The sequence below is a fragment of the Lissotriton vulgaris genome, chromosome 3_1, assembly GCF_964263255.1.
Source record: "Lissotriton vulgaris chromosome 3_1, aLisVul1.2, whole genome shotgun sequence".
NCBI classification, from domain to species: Eukaryota; Metazoa; Chordata; class Amphibia; order Caudata; family Salamandridae; genus Lissotriton; species Lissotriton vulgaris.
The window spans coordinates 35,996,592-36,022,213 of NC_141689.1; the positions used below are offsets into that span (position 1 = coordinate 35,996,592).

At 46.8% G+C, this 25,622-nt stretch overlaps 1 protein-coding gene across 1 annotated transcript in view; it reads left to right on the forward strand.

Moving 5' to 3' along the window:
* Positions 1-25,622, forward strand: part of LOC147725878 (putative E3 ubiquitin-protein ligase HERC1) — a 1,064,842-nt gene that overhangs the window by 107,991 nt on the left and 931,229 nt on the right. Inside the window, exon 7 of the mRNA XM_086963380.1 lies at positions 11,898-12,041. Within this exon, the coding sequence (XP_086819506.1) occupies positions 11,898-12,041 (144 nt within the window). The remainder of the gene's footprint in view (positions 1-11,897; positions 12,042-25,622) is intronic.

Below are 25,622 nucleotides of genomic sequence, written 5' to 3' on the forward strand. Positions count from 1 at the left end.
GCTTTTGTAGTGCTTATACTGTATTGCTGTTGGTTATGTGCAAATGCTTTACACAGTGCCTCTAAGATGAGCCTGACAGCTCGTGCCAAGCTAACAAGGGGGTGAGCAGGGTTTTTTTAGGGAGTGTAACTCCCTTATCCTGACTAGAAGGAAGGGACCCTACTTGGACAAGGTGCAAACCCTTGCCAACTAAAGACCCCCATTTCTAACACCTGTCCTTTTGGGGTGTATGTTGGGAGCCTTGAGAAGTCTGTATCTGTGGTGAAGGACTCTTTGGACACCCAGTTGAGCATCAGACCTGCTTAGTTGCATGTTGGAAGCTCCACACCTGGCGGAAGAAGACATCATACACATAGGTGAGCATCAGACATGTCCGGTTGGGGTGCATGTTGGGATTCATGAGAGCTCAATACATGTGGTGAAGGAGACTTTGGACACCCAGGCTTTACATCAAGCCTACTTGGTTGCATGCTGGTAGTTCTGTGTATGGGGAGAGGAAGTCTTTGAATGCCAAGATGAGCATCAGACATGTCCTATTGAGGTGCATGTTAACAGTTTATACCTGGGGCAAATAAACTTTGGACTCCTAGGAGAGCATTGTCGGAAAGTGCTCTTTTTGACATGGTCACCCCCACTTTTTACTGGGTATTCAATGCAATGTTGACTGGAAGTGCACTCTGTTCCTGCTAACCAGGTCTCAGTTCCAGATCTTCTTCCCTAAACTGTACAATTGTTTCCCCAACCCCAATTGTGAAAACGTTATCACCCTCGTAGGTCCCTGGTAAATGGGACTCCTAGTACCTATGTCCTGAGATACTAAAAAAGGGTCCCTAACAGCTGTAGCATGCATTGTGCCACCCTTAGAGACCACTCACCACACTCATGCCACCGCAGGCTGTGTGTCTTGGTGCAGAGCAAAAATAAAAATAAGACATGGTACACAGCCTGTGTGCCATGCCTGCAGAATCAGCATGTTGTATAGGTAAGTCACCCCTACAGCAGGCCTTACATCTCCAAAGTAGGGTGCACTATCCTACATGTGTGGGCATATTTGCATGGACAGAGTTGGCCGTGTACTGACCAGGCCCATTACTGCCAGTACAAGTGACCAGGGAAGCCATTTCAAGGACATGTGCTGGACCCTGGTAAAAACGAGTTCCCCAACTACATGATGGCTTCACTGAAACTGTGGATGTTTGGAATCAAAGATCTCATATTAATAAACCCACACTGATTCCAGTGATGTATTTATGCATGCACCCGGAGGGCACCTTAAAGGTACCCCTGAAAACCTACCAGCTACTAATGTGCCGACTGACTGATCTCAGCCAGGCTGCCACCACAGATGAGTTTCTGACCCCCAGAGGTGAGGGCCTTTGCTCTCAGGAGGTCAGGAACGAAGCCTGCTCGGGCGGAGGGTCCTTCTCCCCCTTCCACAGGGCGACCTGCAAATTAGAATTTCAAGGCAGGGGGCTTCAAAGAGCCCACCACCTTTGGTATGCAATTCTGTCTTCCCTTACTGCCAGATTTTGCCAGTGCAGGGCCCATTTGCTACCTGGACAGGCGGGAAAATTAGTCGTCCGAGAGCCGTGTTCAGCTTCAGGCTAGTTCCACCCCTAAGGTGGGCTACTTGGAGTGAAGGTGAAAATCAGAACTATGCCAACTTTGAGATGGCAAACTTGGGAACTCTGGGAGAGGGTTATGCCGACTTACCACAGGAAGTGGTCATATATGGGGCATATTGAGCCCAGATGTCAGTAGCCCATTGTTTGGGAAGTGCTGAAGATGACACAGTAAGCTCATTGGTGAGTACCAGCCAACTGCACCCAGGGTGTTGCTTACGTGAGGCACTTCCTTGACTCACCTAACTTTTCTCTTTGAACATTTGTCAGACATCACTGTGGTAACCTGGCCTGCTTTGAATTTTTAGAAAAGACACATGGAAGGTATATGATTAGATATCAATCCCTGTCCCACGAAGAAGCAGAAAAAGTGTGACATTTCCTTACAATGCTGACATAGCTGTGTGTTATATTACTAGGGCTTTGGGCTGATAGCTGTTTTCTTAAGCATCTAGCAAAGATTGTGATCCCACGTGTGCCGCCTCATAACTGTTTGCAGCTTTTTACGTACTCCTAACCATGTCTATTCAAACTACCCTAACGGACAACTACTTGTTGAAAGTTGTCACCAGAATTAACAGCGATAGAAGGAAATCGCTAGGGAAAGGTAATTTACCTGATTTCCCATCGGACCTACCACTGGATCCCACTAATGAGGGCAGTAACAACACTAATGTGGCAGCCGAGATTGATAACATCAGTATTAATGTAGAATCCATTGCTGCTGAGGCCCCAGTGGATCCTACTGTAGTGAAAGACTTACCAGACCTATCTGAGACTCCCGACGGCACCCCGCAACAATCCACTAGGTCCACACGGTTTATGAGAGCATGTAGGAAACCTGCTCCTAAACGGGGAAGCCATTCGGCCAGGAAAAAAAAGGACACCACTCATATTATTGTTATTATTATTATTATTATTAAAAAGGATTTGGTACCGCGCACATACACTAATTGGTTTCTTGGCGCTCATAAGGAGAACATTGGTGAAAATGGGGCTCCTACCAAGGACAATTGTGTCACTATTAATATTAACCAATTTGACCTGTTAGTGAGCTGTATTGATGATAAACTGAAGTCGGTTGTGGAGCCTTTATTGGTTAAAATTGATGCATTGTCGGCTGAAGTATTGAGATTGGGGGCTGTGGTGGATCAGCATGTAGCCAAATTGGATAAATCCATATTACCAATAAGAGATGCTACATGTCCTCAACCTGCACCTAAACAAGATAAGGGAAGGCCTCGCCACATTAATATTGCCCCCACTAGCACAAATGTAGGAAAACAACCACCACAGGCGACACCTGTTTTGACTTGCTCGAAACCTCCACCAGCACGTAACACGGGTCGACCTGTGCAGGTACCGGTGGTTGCATTAGCAGCCACAGGGCCTGCAGGTGTAAACTCTGGTGCAAGAACATCACCAGCACCAAATACAGCCAGGACCATGCCATCGCCAGCTGAGCCAGCTGCTATAGTGGGTTCCGATAGGGTGCCTGTGAGCATAAGTAATCGCCCAGTAGACCTCCCCCCAGAGTGTGTACCCTATGTTGTGGTTCTAACTAATGTCCCGTCTTTAGTCCAGGCCCCACAACCTCAGGAGTCCGGAGATTCTTTAAAAATAAAACGGTCTCATGGTTAAACCGCCACTGCGGTTATCCAGTTAGCTACTCTGATCAAATTATATCTATCAGAAGGGTTAACTGGATCGGTAATACCCGTAAGACCTGCAGGGGTGACTGTGTGATTATTAATTTTAAACACCCCCAACACGTTGCGACGGTCTTACTTAGAGCAGCTGCCTTAACGCAGTCTGAGACTGATGTCGCCGCAAGACCTTTGGGCTATTTTTATAATCGTCTTAACAGGTTGCCTTCTGCTAAATGTAGAGAGGGGGTTTTCAATTCTAACTTTATATCTAATGGAAATAGATCTTTGATACCCATTTTCAGCCCTGGACTTACGGGTGGCAGACCCATCTCGCATACGCCCATGTTGAACCCTGTTCCTAGTGGGAATAGATTTGTAACACACACTCCTAATTTTGCACCCACCTGTGATAACATTTTCTCGCCTGTTAATGGGATGGTCTATCAAGTTCCGGTCCAGAACAGGTACCAGTCCTTGAGTTTATCTGACCAAAACGATTGACATCAGATGGGGCCTGGAACTGGGAGGGACGTTATCTCAAGTACTAACAAGAGTAACACAAGTGAGGCAAGAGAGGACCTACCTTCTAACATTATGGGCAATCCTGAAAGTGGGTCAGTAGTTCACTGTGCAAATGAGATTGCTGAGGTTACTGTGAATACTACAGGGAATTCATAGGTACTTGCATAGACGGGCCGGTATCTGAACAAAATAATAGGGGTAATTGTTCCAATAACACTGTTGATATCACCAATAACTGTCACTCTATGGGGATTTATATGGCAAGTTGGAACATTGCCGGATGGGCATCTAAGGCATTCAAAATGGAATGGGAGGACATTGTAAGGTCCTATGATATTTTATGCCTGCAAGAGACGTGGTGTGTTGATAAACCTAGCTTTGAAGGGTATATATGCTACAGTTTAGATGCCTCTGAATCTAGCCACGGCAGGGCAAAGGGAGGTCTTCTTATTCTTATTTCTGTAGATGTAAAGTTGACTATCATTAAACATTCGCTAGTTGAACCACACTCACAAATCCTATGGGTACGTCTACCGGATGGCACTGATGTGCTTCTAATTAATTTTTATAATAATATTTTTACCAATTCCCGGCACAAAGCTATAGATGAGTTATCGTGTGCTCTAATGAAGCTGGTAAGCGAAGCAACATGCACTTTTATTTTTGTTTGGGTGGGGGATTTTAATTTACAAGTATGTAGTTTATCCTCCTCTAGGGTTTGTGGGATCCTAACTAACAACGGGGAGAGTATGTCCCACTTTCCACATAATGCTTATGGAGAGGCAATCAATAGCACTATGGTCTCGTATGATCTAGAGCTACTGAGTACTGTCCAGGAGGGAAGCGAGGATTCAATTCCCACCTTCACTGGAAGGAATGTGAGCTCCATCATAGATCATATTATGGTCTCATCTAACTTGGTACCCCATTGCATAATTAAAGTGAGGGATACATCCTCCCTGAGCGACCATAACTGTGTTAGCTTGCAAATAACTACATGGATGATTAGAACTGATTCACCCACCAAAGTATTGGCAAATATAGAGCCACATAGGCCTAATGGGGTTAGGCTAAGATGGAGAGGTGAAAAATTGACCACAGTGGAACCTTTAATCATAAATAAATGCATGACGGACATTGACATTATTTTATCCTTAGGATGTCCGTCTCATTAGGTTATGACTCATTTCCTTAATATTAATACTGTCATTAATAACATCTTCATGGGGAAAAAAGTAGGTAAAGGAGGGAAAGGGATTGGATGGTTTGACCATGCCTGTACGTCCCTGCTCTCCCAACTTAAACAAGCTTTGGCTGTTACCCCAAGGGACAAGGATAGAGTCAAACTTTTAAGATTCGATTATAAACAGGCGCTATCCAAAAGAAAGAGGGAATTACAGCAGGAGGCCTGGGAGCATCTCACCCAGGCAGCAGAAACTGACGATAGTCGTCTGTTTTGGTCCACTGTTAACTCCCCATTCCTCCAAGATGACAAAATCCTGCATCTTTCATCTAATGTAGGCAGAGAGGACTGGGTGAACCATTTCATCGCGATTTTCCAAGACAATACTATGACGCCCAACGAAAATAGGACATGGCCTGTAGTGCCTTTAGATATTTCGTTGGGAGAGGTGGAGAATGGAATCAAAAATAGTAAGGGCGGTAAGGCCCAGGTGCCAGATGGAGTCCCGATAGATGTTTACAGGGCCCAGCCGCAGCTTTGGGGACCAATACTTACATTGGTACTCAACGCTGCTGTAACCACCATGATTCCACCAACATGGGGCGACTCCATTATAGTCCCAATCTATAAAAAATGGGGGACAAAGCCCTGGCAAGTAATTACCGGCCCATCAGCCTGCTCGACTTGTCTGTTAAAATCATGAGCAGAGTTCTGCTTCTCAGACTAGAGGAGTGGGCTGATGAGAATGGAATCCTTGCAAACTCACAATATGGATTCAGGAAGGGAAGAGGGACCCTAGATCAGTGCCTGAATCTAGAGTTGTTGATAGGCAAGTACACCAGAGCTAAACCCGGTAACATCTATCTTTGCTTTGCTGACCTTAGCAGTGCTTTTGATTTAGTCAATCACTCACTTCTTTGGTCAGTTTTGCTTGACATGGGTGCCCCGAAAGAAATTATCTTTTTTCTCGCCAGACTATACAGCAAGCTGAAAACATGTGTTCGGTATGGTGTTGACGGGGAATGTACTAGAAATTTTAATGTGAAACGGGGAATTAGGCAGGGTTGTGTCCTTGCGCCCCTTTTGTTTACCCTTTTTGTTAATGGTGTTGAAGTTGCCTTGAAAAGTGTCAAGGCCGATGCTCCACAGGTTGCAGGGGATAGTGTCCCAGTTCTGCTATATGCAGACGACGCGGTGCTCCTGTCACGGACACCCGTCGGTCTGCAGCGTCTGATGGACAAATTCACTGAATTTATTGGGGGCAGGAGACTGTTGATCAACAAGAATAAAACTCACACGATGACCTTTGAGAGTAAGGTGGGCAGAAATCACTCCTTCTTTATAGAGGGGGTTAAAGTGCTGAATGTGAACAGTTTTTGCTACCTGGGGGTAACTTTTACTAGTGATGGCAGGTGGGGGCATGAATTAACGAATGTTCGAACTAAAATGAGCAAAAGCTCTTATGGCATCTTTAAGTTTGCGTCTAAGCTAGGGGACAGGCGTATCAAGGATATGCTGGAAATCTACAAGGCACGCAGTGTATCCATTGCCCTCTACGGGGCAGGGCTTTGGGGTTACTGCAAAACTGATTGTCTACAGATAGAAGAAAACAACTTTCTTAAGAAATTACTGTGCCTCCCTAAATCCGCTTCAACAGAGTTGATCCATAGAGAGGCAGAGGTTTTTCACCTGACCGAGCTCTGACCGAGCTCGCCTCACTTAGGCCGCTATTGCTCTACCGAGCAATTTGGCTTAAGGAAGAGACTGAGTTCAATCAACTTATAATCAGGGACTGCCTTGGACTAGACAACTGTATGCAGATACCGTGGCTCAAATATGTTGTAGACTGTTATAAAAGTATCTTTGATATTAATTTGTTGTTAGAAAACTGTCCCCCTGGAGGTCTTGTGAAACAGGAATTTAAAAACATTGTTATGTTACATAAAGCTCATAAACGTTCAGTAATAACTAACCCTCGCTTCTGTTAAAATTTACAATAAATATATTGCTGTTGAGGGATTTCAGCACTATCTGAATGTAGTAACTAGGCCAACGCATAGGTTTGTATTGACCAGATTAAGAGTTGGCATTGCTCATGTATTAGTGGCCTTCCCACACCCTAAAAAACCCCCTGTGGGTCCATGTCCCTGTGACGGACATTCCAAGCAATGTGGAGGATGCTATGTGTTTGTTGTATAACTTGGACCACCCCGACGTATGTTTTTATACTGCCAGTTTTATATGTAAATCTATGGCTTTTAGAAAAAGTATGAGTTTTTAATCATGTTTGTACTTTTTTAACTTTGTTGCCTGTTTGCTGTGCTTTTGTGGTCATTATTACTATGTACTGAATAAAGCTTCATAAACTGAACTGAACTAGGGCTTTGTATTTTTATTGACACTCATAAGGGATACCCGGCCTCTTTGCACAGTATGCCTTTTTTTATATACTATATAAAGAGCCAGCTTCCTACAGGCATGAGACCTGTTTGTTGAATGCGGGTGGAGAGCTCTAAACTAGTGCAAAGGGTGAATTTGGACACATAGGTCACAATCAGACCTGCTTGAGTGCATGTGGATGTGATTTTCAGTTGTATGGGATGGACACCCGGTTTGCCTCGGTGAGCATGAGACACAAGAAAATATAGGAGTCTAGAGGGAAAGACAGAACTAGGACGCCCTCTACTCTATACGTCATTCAACAACACCAATCCTAGCCCTCATGGCAATATTTACTTATTGATCGGTAAACAAGGTGATAAAGAATTAGTCACCCAGGGAATCCCTTAAATATTGAGATAATCCCAATGTTTCGATCTATTGCCTCTTTAAAAAAACAACCTCTCTGATCTATACATATATAACAGCACAAGACTAACACGAACTTTACAAGACAAAAAATGTGTGAAGAGCGAGATGGCACCTCACGGGCGCACCACCAATGGGACCCCTGGCTGGTACTCACCAGGCTGGCCCTGTTCTCATCATTGGTGCCATCAAGCTGTAACGTAAACGTGTAAAAAAATAAATAAAAAGGACAGTGATTGGTGCAGTGAACACAAACTTATATGTGACAAAACTCACAACGTTAAACACTTAACATACAAGATACTGTGCAACCAGGACAACCAGGCAACCAGGACAGTCAACTTTACTCACGTTCCTTTCTTTGTTGCAAACAGTAAACACATATACATTAAAAAAGGAGAGTGTGAATACTACCTATCGACTCACACCCTGCTTACAGCCATGTCACATATAAGTTTGTGTTCACTGCACCAATCACTGTCCTTTTTATTTTGGGTCGGAGACACGTTTACGTTACAGCTTGATGGCACCAATGATGAGAACAGGGCCAGCCTGGTGAGTACCAGCCAGGGGTCCCATTGGTGGTGCGCCCGTGAGGTGCCATCTCGCTCTTCACACATTTTTTGTCTTGTAAAGTTCGTGTTAGTATTGTGCTGTTATATATGTATAGATCAGAGAGGTTGTTTTTTTAAAGAGGCAATAGATCGAAACATTGGGATTATCTCAATATTTAAGGGATTCCCTGGGTGACTAATTCTTTATGACCTTGTTTACCGATCAATAAGTAAATATTGCCATGAGGGCTAGGATTGGTGTTGTTGAATGTCGGTGAGCATGAGACCTGCTGGGGTCCATGTTGAGAGCTGTACATCACAGGGTAAGAAGACTGTAGATGCCTGCACAGGCATCAGACCTTTTGAGAGTTCTACATCTGGTGCGAATGATACTTTATCCTCCTAGGTGTACATTAGACCTGCTGGGGTGCATGATGAGAGCCCTATACCTATCGGGAATGAGACTTGGATGTCTTGTTGGTCATGAGACCTGCGTGTGCATGCTGAGAGCTCCTTAATACATGTCGAGAACTCTACACCTGGCATAATGAGATTTTGGATGCTTAGGTGAGCCTCAGACTTGCAGGAGTGCATGTTGAGAGCTCTACACCTAGGGGAAGGAGACTATAAATGCCTAGGAGAGCATCAGATCTGCTGGGGTGCATGTTAAGTGTTATACACCACAGGAAAGAGGAGACGTGTGACAGCTCGGTGAGTATCAAGCCTGTTCTTTATGTTGAGAGCTCTACACCTGGGGTGAAGGAGACTTTGGATGCTTAGATGAGCATCAGACCTGCAGGGATGCATTTTGAGAGTACTGCATCTAGGGAAAGGAGACTTTGGATGCTTAGGTGAGCATCAGACCTGCAGGGGTGTACAGTGAGACCTCCACACCTCAAAAAGAAGATAGTGGACACCTAGTTGAGCATCAGACTTGAGGGGGTGCATGTTGAGAGCTCTACACCTAGGGGAGGGAGACTATAAATGCCTAGGAGAGCATCAGATATGCTGGGGTGCATGTTAAGTTTTCTACACCACAGGAAAGAGGAGATGTGTAACAGCTAGGTGAGTATCAAGCCTGTTCTTTATGTTGAGAGCTCTACACCTGGGGCGAAGGAGACTTTGGATGCTTAGGTGAGCATGAGACCTGCAGGGATGCATTTTGAGAGTACTGCATGTAGGGAAAGGAGACTTTGGATGCTTAGGTGAGCATCAGACCTGCAGGGATGCATTTTGAGAGTACTGCATGTAGGGAAAGGAGACTTTGGATGCTTAGGTGAGCATCAGACCTGCAGGGGTGCATTTTGAGAGTACTGCATCAAGGGAAAGGAGACTTTGGATGCTTAGGTGAGCATCAGACCTGCAGGGATGCATTTTGAGAGTACTGCATCATGGGAAAGGAGACTTTGGATGCTTAGGTGAGCATCAGACCTGCAGGGATGCATTTTGAGAGTACTGCATCATGGGAAAGGAGACTTTGGATGCTTAGGTGAGCATCAGACCTGCAGGGATGCATTTTGAGAGTACTGCATCAAGGGAAAGGAGACTTTGGATGCTTAGGTGAGCATCAGACATTCAGGGATGCCGTTTGAGAGTTCTGCATCTAGGGAAAGGAGACTTTGGATGCTTAGGTGAGCATCAGACCTGCAGGGGTGCACAGTGAGACCTCCACACCTCAAAAAGAAGATAGTGGACACCTAGTTGAGCATCAGACTTGAGGGGGTGCATGTTGAGTGACTTATACCAATCAGAAATGAGACGTTGGAGTCCTAGTTGGGCTTGAAACCTGTTTGTGGATGTTGAGAGCTCCACACCTCTAGGAGTAGATGGTGGACACATAGGTGAGCACCAGTCCTCCTGGGTTGCATGTTGAGAGCTCCACACCTCGAGGAGTAGATGGTGGACACCTAGGTGAGCATCAGTCCTGGTGGGCTACTTTTTAAGAGCTCCAAACCAGGAGGGGATACTTTCAATGTCTAGAGGAGCAGTGGACCTCCTGGGTGCATGTTAAGAGCTCTACACCTGGGGTGAGGAGACTTTGGATGCCTAGGTGAGCATCAGATCTGCTGGGGTGTATGTTGAGTGTTTTACATCTCAGGGAAGGGGGAGATGGTGGACCGCTGGGTAGAATCAACCCTGTTCTTTATGTTGAGAGCTCTACGCCTTTGGGGGAGACTGGATGCCTAATTGTGTATCAGACCCTTTGAAGGGCATGTTGAGAGCTCTAAACCTGGGGTGAAGGACATTTTGGATACCCAGGTCTACATAGGAGCTGCTAGGATGTTGTTGAGTGATCTGTATATGGAGACTTTGGATGCACATATGACCATCAGACCTTCTGAAGTGCATGTGAATGGGGCCACTGGTTGGGTGTCAGAAGGGCTTTGAATGCCTGGGTTAGCATCAGATCTGCTGAGTACATGTTGAGAGCTGTAGACTTACAGAGAAGGGACCTTGGATGCCTAGGTGGGCCCCAGGCCTGTCGTCGTTTATTATGAGAGCTCCACACCTAGGGGAAGGGGCTTTTCGATGTCATGGTGAGCATCAGACGTGCTGGGGTGCATGGTGAGTGCTCTACACCTGGGGGCGGAGTCTGTGGATGCCTAGGTGAGCATCAGACCCCTTGTTGTGCATTTGAAGACCTCTGCACCTGGGAGAAATGAGACTCCAGTAGGCAGGCATCAGACCGGATTTCATGCATGATGAGAGCGCTACATATGGGGTAGAAGGCACATAGGACTCCCCGGGGAGCATCAGCCCTGCCCGGATGCATGCTGAGAGGGTTACACCTAGGGAGAGAGAGACTCTGAACGCTTAGGGGAGCATGACACTTGCTACTGTGCATGTTGAGTGGCCTACACTTGATGGTGGGAGGCTTTGGAAGCTTCTGAGAGCACCAGCCCTGCTTGGGTGCATGTTCAGAGCTCTGCCTCTGGAGGAAAGGAGTCTTTGGACACACACAGGTGAGCGTCAGACCTATTGGGGTGCTTGTGGTCATTGTTCCATGGGGAGGGGCACTCTGGAAGCCTCAGTGAGCATCAGACGTGCTGGGGTGCAAAGTCAGAGCTCTACTCCTGGGGGAGGAGATTTTGGATGCCTGGGTGAGCATCAGACATGCTGGGGTGCAAAGTCAGAGCTCTACTCCTGGGGGAGGACATTTTGGATGCCCGGGTGAGCATCAAACTGCTGGGGTGTTCTCTGAGGACTCTTCACTTGGGAGTATGGAGGCTGTGGACACAAAGAGAAGCATCAGACATGCTGGGGTGCTTTTTGAAAGCTGCACACCTCGGGGTAAGGGGAGCATTGGGCTTCCTGGGGTGCACGTATAGAGATCTACACGGGGGGGGGGAGGGTAAGGAGACTGGCCGCTTATGCGAGCATCAGACCTGCACGCGGACATGGCCAGAGCTCTACCTGTGAGGGGAGGGAGTCGATAGATGCATGGGTGAGCATCAGGCTGCTTCCCATAGTTAAGTCAACCCTCCGGTGGTCCCCAGCTCCTCTTGGCTCCCTCATGTTACCCTCTGAATGCCAAGCCCATGTCTGCTCGTCTCTACAGGGCATCGCGACAGCCAGAGCCGGAGCATCCCCACCCTGGTGAGGGACATCAGCGGCGTGGGCCAGGTGTCATGCGGCAGCTCCAACACGGTGGCGGTGTCTCAGGATGGACTGACCGTCTGGTCTTTTGGAGGCGGAGACAACGGTAAGAATAATTCAGCAGTGATTGTTGTTCACTTTCTGCTCCAGATGAGTCAGCACGGCTCTGGTGCTCCTATATTTTGGATGAGTCAGCACGATTCTGGGAGGGGTACTTCTGTTATATGATGAATGAGTCAGCAGGGCTCTGGGAGGGATACTGCTGCTGTTATATCCTGGATGAGTCAGCACGGTTCTGGAAGGGGTACTGGTGATCTTATATCATGGATGAGTCAGCACGATTATGGGTGGGATACTGGTGCTCTTATATCCTGGATGAGTCAGCACGATCTGGCAGGGGTAGCGGGGCTCTTATATCATGGATGAGTCATCATGGCGCTGGAAGGGGTACTGCTGCTCTTATATCATGGATGAGTCAGCACGATCTGGGAGGGGTACTGCTGCTCTTATATCATGGATGAGTCAGCATGGCGATGGGAGGGGTACTGGTGATCTTATATCATGGATGAGTCAGCACGATTCTGGGTGGGATACTAGTGCTCTTATATCCTGGATGAGTCAGCACGATCTGGGAGGGGTACTGCTGCTCTTATATCATGGATGAGTCAGCATGGCGATGGGAGGGGTAGCGGGGCTCTTATATCATGGATGAGTCATCATGGCGCTGGAAGTCGTACTGCTGCTCTTATATCATGGATGAGTCAGCACGATCTGGGAGGGGTACTGCTGCTCTTATATCATGGATGAGTCAGCATGGCGATGGGAGGGGTACTGCTGGTCATATCATGGATGAGTCAGCACGATCTGGGAGGGGTACTGGTGCTCTGACATTATGGATGAGTCAGCAGGATTCTGGGAGGGATACTGGAAGTTCTGGAACTGCTGCTGATGCTATGGATTAGTCAGCATGTCTCTGTAAGGGCTACCGGCTTTATTATATTATAGGTAAAGCCGCATGGCTTTGTGTGTGACATTGGTGCTATTATGGTATGTGAGACGCAGCTTTGTCCGGATTTTATACTGGTATTACTGTATTAGAGCCTTACTACCAGGGCTTAGTAAGGGATACTGGGGCCAATATGCTATGCGTGACTGAGCTTGGTCTGGAAGTTACCCTGGCGTTACAATACAGAGGAATCAGCATGGTTCTAATCTAGAGGGATACTGGTGCTTAGATAATTTTGATGAGTCAGCTAGGCTGTTGAAGGGTGACTCGGCTGTTATATTTTGGATGAGTCAGCGCGTTTTGAAAGGGGCACTGCTGGCATTTTATAAACAGAGGTGTCAACATGACTCAGGAATTTATACTATTGACATTGACAGAAACGAAAAAAGTGATGGGTGTAATGCTTGAATGAATCTCATCTGCTGGTAATTATTAAAGGTTCGACAAAAATGGGGTGACCCTGTGTCCCTCAGAACCTGGGTATAAATTAGTAAACAAGAAGTGGTTCTGTCGGGTTTGAAACAATTTATTTTCAACGCACCTAATGTCACATGCAAATGTTGATTTGTAATTTTCAACAAAGTCTCAACCACCTGAATAGAGAATCCTTGCGATAATGAGAGTCGTGACTCAATAGTAGTGTCTACTGTTTATGTTATTACTGAATTAAATCATCCATCAATATTTACATAAGTAGTCAATCAAGACTGTCAAAGAACGATACCATATATACATGAGTGGTAACATATGTGCTCAGTGCTAAATCAAGTGTGCAATATATACAGAGTGATAAGGACTTATGTACATAGGTAGGGGGGGGAGAAAGGCAAAGTTGGCCAGACAATTTATGTTGAACTAATGGCTCTGTTGGCCGATCCTGCTCCTTTGGGTATGCAGAGCCTCGGCCTAGTATGATTGTCGGCGTTTCAACCCGTGGTGTGCTCCATTAGGTAGTCACATTGGGTCTTCATCAGGACAGGATGGGGAAAGGCAATGACAGCCTAAGGATTAGAGATGGGTGGGTATTAGGCAAGTAGTTGCGTGTTGGGTGATACATATTACTCGGGAGGTAAGAGACTCACCCTCTGTAGACCATACGAAGTCCTGGCAACGTGAGCTTCAAACAGCTGTCGCCTGGTGGTAGAATCAGGGCGTGGGATATCTAAAATTAGAAATACATTGAAATCAGCAGGGAATGCTGCGGGTTGCACCCTGGAACTGGTGAGGGCCCGGGGTGGGTGTCCGGCGAGGGGAACTGCGATTAATTAGCAGATCCATTCCGTGGTGATGTCTAGCTCGTTATTCACCAGGATCTGTGCAAGCATACGGGGAGGCCACTAGTGCGAGCGCCCAGTGCACGTGAACCTTATGTGCAGTTGAGGATATGTACATGCATTAGGGTAAAGCCAGTCGGCAACGTCAGAAAGGCGCCTTGTGAAGTTAACAGTGTTGATTGTGCCTAGTTGTCATGTGGCGACGATTTACAGAGTGATGAAGGGTCAGTCTAAATCGTGCTTGGTGCTCATGCATATCTAACTAGGTTAAGGATGAGCGTCATTAATCAGTGAGGCGTCAAGGACTGCGGTGTGCCAGAATGAAACATTCTGACATAATGGTGCTGAGTAGCCTGTGAATGTGCCATCGGCAAACACGTTCAGAGGGTGAGAGCCGTGCTGAATTGCCGTCCTATGCGATCAGATACCGAGATCACGTGGGCAATGAAAAAACGGGGTGTGCCAGAATTATTATTCATGACATGTTGCTGCTAAATTTCACTTGTCAATGTGCAATTGGCAAAGAAGTCCAGTTGGTGAGGGGCGTGCCGAGTTGCCGTCTTATATGTGATCATGAACCGAGATCGCGTGGGCAATAAAATACTATGGTGTTGCAGTTCAGGGCAGGTTCCTAGCAATTGGAAACACACTATGGTGGTGCCATTGCTAAAGAAACAATCGCTAGACCCAGTGCTCCCGGAATATTCTAGACCGTATCTTTGCTTCCTTATTTTGCAAAAATTGCTTAGAAACATCTTAATATCCAATTGACTACCTTTATGGAAAACAACAGGTTCTCCACGAAACCCAATAAGGTTTCAGGGTGCTTCACAGCTTGGAATCGGCCTTACTCCTGGCTTCGGAGGCTCTAAAAATAACAGCTGACAAGGGAAGGATGACAACATTGATTTTGTTGGACCTGAGTGCAGCGTTTGATACGGTCTCCCACGGCCCTCTGTTGGAACGTCTGTGGGAGGCCGGTGTCACAGGCAGCACATGGGAATGGATCAAGCACTACTTGCAGAATAGATCCTTCCAGGTCCTACAAAGTCCTTTTAAGTCTGAGCTGTGTCCGCTGTCTCAAGGTGTACCACAGGGCTCGGCCTTCAGCCCGACTTTATTTAATGTGTACATGCGCCCTCTGGCAGACATTGTGCTGAAACATGGAGTGAAACTGGTGTCATATGCTGATGACACTCAGTTGATTATCACATTGGAGCAAAAGGATGCAGAAGCTGCACCTAATTTCAAAGCCTGCCTGAGTGACTAGACAAACTGTATGAACTTCAGCTGCTTGCAACTAAATGCAGGTTAGACGGAGGTGATGGTGGTTGGCAAACAGCCCTCCATATGGTCACACGTGAGGAATTGGGTCCAACACCGACTCCCAAACTTAAGGTTAAAAATCTGGGATTCTGGTTTGACAACCCCCTATCATTTGCCGAGCAGATACCAGCTGTGGCCAGAACATGCTTTGGCATTCTAAGATTGTTGCATAAAATCTTAGATATACTGCCATTAGATGCTAAAAAGACTACTGTGCAAGCCCTTGTCAAGTCCCGTCTGGACTACTGCAACGTCTTTGGGGTCACAAAAAGTAATTTGAACATCTTACAGAAGGTCCAAAATGCAGCTGCCCGGGTGATATTGAATATCATTAGGCGGGCATCGGTGGGGGCAGCCTTGAGGGAAATTCACTGGTTCAGGCCAGAATCACCTTTAAGGCTTTGTGTTTCTGCATTGGATTCTTAATGAGAAAGGGACGAGGTACCTGCACCCACTACTCACTGCTTATAGACCCACCCGGAACCTTAGGTCTATGAGCACTGCTAAGTTGGTAGTGCCTAAGATTCGAAGGGCATGGCAGATGCTTCGGTTTTCTCGCGGCTAAGGCCTTAAATAACCTACCTATAGAATTGAGGAGCTATCTATCTGAAAGAATATTTCGTAAAAAATCTGGAAACCCGGCGGCTCATTATGATGGCAGGCCCGCCATCATAACGGTGATGGGACCGCCCATGTGCGGCAGTCCCACCAGTGCAATTAGGATGCCGCCGCCATACTGGCGGGCGCATCCTGGCCTTTTACCATTGCGGACGGTGCTGCTGGCTATAGCGCCGTCCGCAATGGTAAAAGAGCATGCACAGAATTTCCCTGCACCACGCGGTGCCTGCCACTTGGTGCATGGTACTGCAGGAGGGTACCATGGGTACCCCCCCCACTACACCCCCCCAGCCCCCAAAGCCAATCCCCACTAGCCTTTCCTAATAAGGCGGACGGTGCCTGCTAGGCACCACCACCATATTAGTGGCCCTGATCCGCCCGGCAGGCAATCATAACGATTGCCACTGGCGGAAAAGCGTCGGACGGACTTTGCATCCCCCGCGATACCCACCACCATCCGAATTTGGCGATGGGTAAATCTCATTATGATGGCGGGAGGATCGCTGGGGAGATCCTCCCGCCATCATAATGAGCCCCCTGGTTCTTTCAATCACCTGGGTATTGGTGTTAGTATTCTGGCTACAGGGCTTCTCACATTTTAGGATCACTCGGCATTGGGGTGGGGGGGTAGGGCGCAGTGGTAATGGTCTGAGATGTCCCAGCGACGCGACACTCCGATGGAGTAACCAGGCCCTTTTTAAGCTTAATAATAATAATAATAATAATGTTATTTATGAGTCAGCATGGGTCCAAGGAAGGTTTACTGGCTCTATAATGTTCTATATGAGTCAGCATGCTCTAAGGAAAGGTATTCTGGCACTGTGATCTTATTCGTGAGTCAGATTGGCTGTGGAAGGTATACGGGCTCTACAATGTTTTGTATGCGTCAGCTTGGGTCTATGGAAGGTATACTGGTACTATAATGTTATATATGAGTCAGCATTCTCTATGGAAGATATACTGGCACGGTGATGTTATTTATGAGTCAGCATGGCCATGGAAGATATACTGGCTCTATATTATTTTGTATTAGTCAGCATGGGTCTATGGAAGGCATACTGGTACTATAATGTTATATATGAGTCAGCACAGGTCTGTTAAAGGTATACTGGCTCTATAATGTTATATATGGCTCTATTTATTATATTTATTTATTTATTTATTTATTTATTTATTTATAGAGCGCCAGAATCGACCCCCGAAGGGGTACCTCTGCGCTGTAGACGGGCACAGTGAAAAGAGCCTAGCAACTAAGAGTCAGAGGGGAACAGATAGGTGTTAAGCTGTTTCCTAAAAAGGAGGTGTTCCGCGCATTGATTTAATTGAGCAGGAAGCTTGTTCCAGTGACAGGGACCGAGGTAGGATAGGGCCTTCCCACCTTGCCTGGCTCGTTTGATTCTGGGCACTGTGAGCAAATGTTTCCCTAGTGAGCGGAGGGACCACTGAGGGACGTAAGGGATAAATTTATCCACCACATAGCTAGGGCCGGGACTGTACAGGGCCTTATGAATAATCCAACACACCTTGAAATGAACACGCTTCCGTATCGGGAGCCAATGGAGTGAAGCAAGCAGAGGCTGAGAGGCCGTCCTTGGTGGTGCATTCAGAATCAAACGAGCAGCCGTGTTCTGGACGACCTGTAATCTGTCCAGTGCAGTCTCATTGGCAGACAGCAGAAGGCTGTTGCAATAATCCAGGCGACTTAATATAAGTGCCTGGGTTAGCATCTTCCTAGAAGAGTCCGGAAGCAAGGGGAGTATACGGCACAATAGGCCAAACACGTGGAAACATGAGCCAGCTGTGTGGGTGTCATGCTCTTTCATGGTAAGGGTCTGTTCAAGGCGAACATCTACGTTTTTCACACAGGTTTTTGGTGTTGGGGGAGAACCGAGATCTGAAGGCCACCAGTCAGGCATCCACAATAGTCGGGCTTCCCCAAAAAGCATTATTTCAGTTTTCCCCACATTGCACTGTAGAAAATTAATCCTCATCCATTTAGAGATGTTTCTCATCCCCATGTTTCTAATGGCTTTGTTATGTTATACATGAAACAGCATGGGTCTGTTGAAGGTATACTGGCTCTATAATGTTATATATGAGTCAGCAGTGCTCTTGTGCAGGTATACTGGGACTGAGATGTTTTACATGAGTCAGTATGGCTGTGGAAGGCATTCTGGTCCTATACTGTTTTATATGAGTCAGCATGGGTCAGCAACGTTATATTTGTGTCAGCATGGCTGTGGAATGTATACTGGCACTCATGCTATATATCAGTCAGTATGCCTGAAAAGGGATACTGGCACTATGTCACAAATTGGGTTTCTGGTTGGCAGAGGTATGCACCCTGCCCAAGCAGGATCCACAATCCTTGTCAGGGTAAGTTAGATACACACCTTAGACTAACCTGTGTTCATCCCCTGGTAGATTGGCACAGAGCTGTCAGGCTTAATATGCAATGTGTAAAGTATTTGTGTAACACTTCAAACAGCAACACAGTGAAAATACCACAAAAAGATTCCACACCAGGTTAGAAAAATAAATATGACTTCTAAAAAATAAAAAAGGACCAAAATGACAAAAATCCAATAAGTAGAAGTCAAGATATGAATTTCTAAACATCAAATGCAAAAATAGTGCTTAGAAGGTTCTCAACGCAGTCATTGTTTCAACTGGAGCAAGCACTTGGATCTACTTTCAATGGACCAGGCACGGGAGCAGGGGGTGAGACTTTGATATCCCTGAGTCTCAGAAACAGGAGGCAAGCCAACAAGCCCTTGGATATTACTCTGGGTTCAAGCAGAGTCAAGTTCTTCCTCAGCAGGGTCAGAGGAAAGCAGGCATTAGGGCAGAACAGTAGAAAAGCAGTTCTTCCACCAGAGCACCAGTCCAGCAGAGTGACAGGCCTTTTAGCAGCACAATAGTCCTTCTTCCTAAAAGAGTTTCTTTACAGTTCAAGAAGTGTCTAAATTAGTGGGGTCAGAGGCACAGTTCTTATACCTATTTGTGCCTTTGAAGTGGGGATGACTTCAAAGAAGGGTCTTTGAAGTGCACAGGGGTCCTTTCTGCCGATCACTGGCTCCAGACTCAAAACATGAGGATAATCAGCCCTTTGTGTGGGGAGAGACACTGCCTATTCAGGTGTAAGTGTCAGCTCCTCCCTCCCATCCTGTCCAGGATGAGCCATAAGGATGCAGATGGGTGCCAAGACACACCTTATCTTCTTTGTGTGTGGCTGTCAAGAAGGGGTGCACAAAGTCAAATTGTCACCCACCCCAGACGTGTATTGGAGACTTGCTGTAGGCACACATAGCTTTAAAAACAGAAAAAAGCCAATTTTCTGAAAGTGGTATTTCTTAAAAGGTAATGTTAAATCTAACTTTGCCAGTAAAGAGGATTTAACATTACCATTCCAAAGATATAAAACATGACAGGGTTACTCCATCTCAATTAGAAATAGAGCTTTAAAAGTGTAATAAGGAATTTCCAATGTTAAGATATGAGAGGAATAAGCCTCACAGTAGTGAAAAACGAATTGGAGGGGGGGTTTCACTACCAGGACATGCAAAACTTAACAGTGCATATCCTACCTTTTGCTTTCACAGCACCCTGCCGAATGGGATACCTAGGGCCTACCTTATGGGTGACATATGTGTAATAAAAGGGGAGGTAAAGGCTTGGCAAGAGGTTTTAAATGCCAAGTCAAATGGCAGTAAAACTGCACACACAGGCTGTGCAGTGGCATGCCTGAGACATATTTAAAGGCTTCTTGTGTGGATGGCACATTCAGTGCTCCAGGCCCTAGTAGCATTCAATTTACAGGCCCAGGCACAAGTAGTCTTATCTACTAGGAGCTTACAGATACATTAAATATCACAATTGTGGATAAACCAGTGTAGCCATGTTTAAGGGAGAATCACATGCACTTTAGCACTAGTTAGCAATGGCAAAGTGCTCAGAATCCTAACGCCAACAAAAACGAGTTCAGAAAAAGAGGAGGAGACGGAAGACAAAAGGTTTGTGTTGACCCTTTAGAGAGGGCAATTTTCCACCACACTATAATGTTATTTTTGAGGCAGCATGGCTTTGGAAGGGGTATCAGCGCTTTAATGATAAGTCAGCATAGCACACTGCAAAAAAATAGCACACATCTATTGTTGACTAATGTGCATCCAGGGAGCTGTGACAGTCATAATATTGAGGATGTGTTGTCTTATGAGAAGCAGCTGCATGTGCGGACGTAATGGCCAACTTTTGAACCATGATTCTAATAGATGAGCTAAAGCCTGACAGATCTTCATTAGACTGCTCTAGGCTTTTTCTAGAAACTATGAAAATGTTTTGGTCATAAGCTTAATCACCAGTGCAAATTGCGCCTCTCAGTTGCACCAGACTGGTTTTCTCCAGCATAGTTCCATGAAGGTTTTTTTGCATGCCATATTTTGAGTATATTCATGTGAGATACATTTATGTACAGTGAATCATTTACGTATTCTGAGATCATCCTGACAATTCAACATGGATAGAGCCCTCAAGGACCTATGCCAGACATCTCTTCCGCCAGCTGTACTCGTTTATTACAGACCGGGTGTTGAGTGGGGTTGTCAAAGGGTTAGCCCAAACAGAACACTCTCACAAGGCTGGTTAACTTGCTCTTACTGCTTTGCAGAGACTCTCTTTCTGGTAACCCAAGAATCTAACTGCGAAATAGGTTTTGGTCCTCTTCAGCCTTTGTGTCTCAAATGACCGCTAATGGGTTTCTTGTCTGGACTTAATTGGCCTGGACATGACTGAGTCCAAGGAGGATGAATTGGGATCCAGTGGCGGCAGAGTTTGAAATCCTTATTATGAGTTTGGTGGTCCACGAACCAGTGTACCGGCGGTCTGAGCGCCATGTGCTGTATTACGAGTTGGGCGGATTGCTATTGCAAAGACAGCAGTTGAGCTGCCGACACCGAATGAATTGGGATCCAGTGCCGGCAGAGTTTGATAGCCATATTATGAGTTTTGTGGTCCATTAATCAGTGTATCTGTGGTCCTTCTGCCATGTGCTCAGCGGTCCGACCGTCGTTTTACGAGTTGGGCGGATTTCTTGTGCAAAGACAGCGGTTGAGCTGCCGACACCGGATGAACTGGGATCCAGTGTCAGCAAAGTTTGAGTCTTGCGTAACATACGCAGCTTTAGATATAATTTTCAGATCATAGTTTCTAATAAAAAGAAACACAAAACAATGTAAGTTTCAATTGTATGCATTCGCCAGCTGTGAATTATAAGTTCCCTCTGCCCGTGTCTGCACGGACATTAAATCAGTGGTGCCAGAAGTAAAACCTGCTGCTCCTGGCTTGTGATCTGGTACTTCTGGCACTGCTCTTGCTAACTCTGGTTTCAAGGGCCATGAAGACTGAGGTGAAAGCAAACAGTAAACATGACCCTAAAAGGCCACTTTACTTTTTACAGTTGCCATTCTGTGGCTTTTTCTGAGCTCCCAAGCAGCAGATAGGAGGCTGGTGAGGTGCTAATGGTGGTGAATGGGGTCAACCCTATGATGTTTTCAGAGAACAAGAGATTTTGGTGAATTGACATGCATGCCTGTTAGGGATGCTGGTTACATTAAAGTTGTCCTTGTTGTATCTTTTAATGCATTATTTTTAGTTTAAGGATGATGCTTTGAATAGACGACAACAGAAGTCTCAAACTAATTTTTTTTAAAAATCCTCACAGCTCAAAAATATTGTCTCAACGTTTGCCTTTTATATTGTTTACCCTCAAGTGTTCTTGACCCTTCACTGTTAGCAGCCCAGCAACACCTACGTCATTGGAGCTCCCTACCTGCCACTCCCATCTCTCAGCATCTTGGACAACGTCTGAACTTCAGACACGTGGACCCAGCAGAAATCTCAGCTATCATCACTGTCACCTCTATTCGCGCATTTAAGCTGCATTTCTCCAAGAGTTCAACAGAAAGACAATGAAAGAATGTTTCTAAACACTCTTCATGGCTCTGGGCATCAAGCACCCACTGAACATCATCAAGCCATGAGCCATCTTCACCCACCCTCCACTGCAAAGCCCTGGTGCCCCTGGACTGGACTGACCATTTCACCATCCCCTTCTATGTCCTTCACTCCACATCTTCTCATCAAGGCTGACCGAAAAGGCAACATCACTTTGCTGCTTCGAAATCCTCTTCCATGGACACCCTCCAAGAGAAACTCCTCAACTTGCCTAACTCCCACCAGGCAACATTACACGTCAACACAACTGACCATACATCTCTGAAACGCCATGTAGAACTCAACACTCCACTGGAAACAAAGTCCTCAAACCCAAACTCGCAGCGCTTGGGGACATCCACTGAGACAGATGCTCCTCATATCGCCTGCATTGCCCTCCACATCACTGACAGAAATGACCCCCGCTTCCTGAGCTTGGCCTCTCTTCGTTCTTTTGCCCATTTATCCAACATACAATTCACGGTCTGGAAACACACATGGTCTTCTCTGATACAGTCCTGCCATGGTTTACCTCCTACCTTGCCAACCGCCTCCAGCTCGTACCAATGGGCACCTCCAGATGCCCGAACCTCCCAGAGGCCAGCGAAGTGCCCGAGGCTCCAACCTTCCCCTCATTATCTTCAACCTCTGTTTGCACCCCCTCGGATCCATCCTCAACTGAGAATCAAGATCTATTTATCAGCTGATGACACCCAACTCTACCTCATAAGCTCCTCAACCAAATACACTAAGTGATTGATAACCTGCCTCACACTAATCCAAAAGTCAATCAATCAATCAAAAGATAAGTTTATTATGACCATTTGGCCTTTAAACTACATATTCCATCATGTCACAGAATAAAAATACAATTATTAAAATTTATAAAAAGTCTAAAAACAAGTCAAGTCAAGTCAAGTCAAGAAATTTATATAGCGCACTACATACCCAGAGGGTCTCAAGGCGCTTAGGGAGGGGAGGAGGGATTACTTGTCAAATATCCACGTTTTAAGTTGCTTTCTGAATGCTAGGTGGTTCTGGGTAAGGCGCAGGTGGGTGGGGAGTGAGTTCCATGTTTTAGCAGCCAGGTATGAGAAGGATCTGCCTCCCATGGTGGTCTTGTTGATGCGAGGTACAGTGGCGAGGGCTTGGCTAGAAGAACGTAGTTGGCGGGGGGGGGTGTAGAAGGACAGTCGTGAGTTGAGGCATTCTGGTCCGATGTCGTAGAGTGATTTGTGTGCGTGGGTTAGCAGTCGGAAAGTGATCCTTTTATTGACGGGTAGCCAGTGGAGGTCTTTCAAGTGGCCAGAGATGTGTTCGTTGCGTGGGATGTCTAATATGATTCTGGCTGAGGCGTTTTGGATTCGTTGGAGTTTCTTCTGGAGTTTAGCGGTAGTACCTGCGTAGAGGGTGTTTCCGTAGTCCAGTCGGCTCGTGACCAGGGCGTGGGTGACAGTTTTCCTGGTTTCGGTGGGGATCCAGCGAAATGTTTTTTTGAGCATGCGGAGAATGTTGAAGCAGGATGAGGATACGGCGTTGACTTGTCTGTTCATTGAGAGTGAAGAGTCCAGGATAACGCCAAGGTTCCGTGCGTGGTCTGTCGGGATGGGTGCCTTCCCAGGGGCTTCCGGCCACCAAGAGTCGTCCCATGCAGAGGGGGAAGTACCTAAGATGAGGACTTCTGTTTTATCTGAGTTCAGTTTGAGACGGCTGTGTTTCATCCATTCGGCTACTTCTTTCATTCCTTCGTGTAGGTTAGTTTTGGCTGTGCTAGGATCATTGGTGAGTGATAGGATCAGTTGAGTGTCATCTGCGTAGGAGATGATGTTGAGATTGTGTTGGCGAGCGATGGCCCCCAGGGGGCTCATGTATACGTTGAAGAGGGTGGGGCTGAGCGAGGATCCTTGTGGGACGCCACAGATGACTTCAGTGGCCTCGGACTTGAATGGTGGGAGGCGGACTCTCTGGGTCCTTCCGGTGAGGAATGAGGTGATCCATTCCAGTGCTTTTCCTTGGATTCCTACGTCTCTGAGGCGCTGTAGAAGGGTGCTGTGACAGACTGTGTCGAAGGCAGCGGAGAGGTCGAGGAGGATAAGGGCGACTGTCTCTCCATTGTCCAGTAGAGTTCGAATGTCGTCTGTTGCTGCGATGAGGGCGGTCTCAGTGCTGTGTTTTGCTCGGAAGCCAGATTGTGAGGAGTCGAGGGATTTGTTGGCTTCGAGGAAAGCGGCGAGCTGGTTGTTGACAGCTTTCTCGATGACTTTGGCCGGGAATGGAAGGAGCGAGATGGGGCGGTAATTTTTGAGTTCGGTGGGGTCCGCTGTGGGTTTTTTCAGAAGGGCGGTGAGTTCAGCGTGTTTCCAGCTTTCCGGGAAGGTGGCGGAGTTGAAGGAGCAGTTGATGACATCTCGGAGGTGTGGTGCTATGATGGAGTCTGCTTTGTTGAAGATGTGGTGAGGGCATGGGTCAGTTGGGGATCCTGAGTGGATGGAGTTCATCAGGCGGATGGTGTCCTCAGTGGAGATTGGGTTCCAGTCATTAAGGATGTTCGAGGGGGGTGAAGGTCCAGCATATGGTTGGGTGGGTTGGTCTCCGGGTTGGTTGTCGAAGCTGTTGTGGATGTCAGCGATTTTGTTGTGGAAGAATGAGGCTAGGGAGTCGCAGAGGGCTTGAGAGGGGGTGATGTCGTTGGAGTTGGCTGAGGGGTTGGTGAATTCCTTGACGATGTTGAAAAGTTCCTTGCTGTTGTGGGCGTTGTTGTCAAGTCGATCCTTGAATGCTGTTTTCTTGGCCTTTCGGATTAGTTGGTGGTGTGTGTGGGTGGCGTTTTTGAAGGCGTCCTTGGTGCTGGTGGTTGGGTCTTTTTTCCAGACCTTTTCAAGGGAGCGGCAGAGTTTCTTGGACTTTTTGAGATCATCGTTGAACCATGAGGCCTTCTTGCTGCCAGGTTTGTTTTGATGTTTTTTCAGTGGTGCTAAGGTGTCGGCGGTGTTGGATAACCATAGGGTGAAGTTGGCGGCGGTTTGGTCTGTGTTGGAAGAGTGGGCTGGGGGGTTTAGAAGAAGCGATGAGGAGATCTGGTCGATGGTGATTTTGTTCCAGTTTCTTTGCAGAGTTGGTTGGAGGTGGTTGATGGGTTTTGGCTTGTTGTAGGTGAAGTGAACGCAGCTGTGGTCAGTCCAGAGGAGATCCGTAGTGTGGCTGAAGGAGACGTGGTTGCTGGAGGTGAAGATAGGGTCGAGAGTGTGACCTGCAATGTGGGTGGGGGAAGTGACCAGTTGTTTAAGTCCGAGGTTGGCGAGGTTGTCCAAGAGGGTGGTGGTGTTGCGGTCGTTGAACTTTTCAAGGTGAAAGTTGAGGTCTCCCAGAAGGATGTAGTCTTTTGAGGGGAGCGCGTGTGGAGTGATGAAGTCCGTGATGTCTTCACTGAATTTTGCGCGGGGTCCTGGTGGTCTGTAGAGGAGGGTGCCTC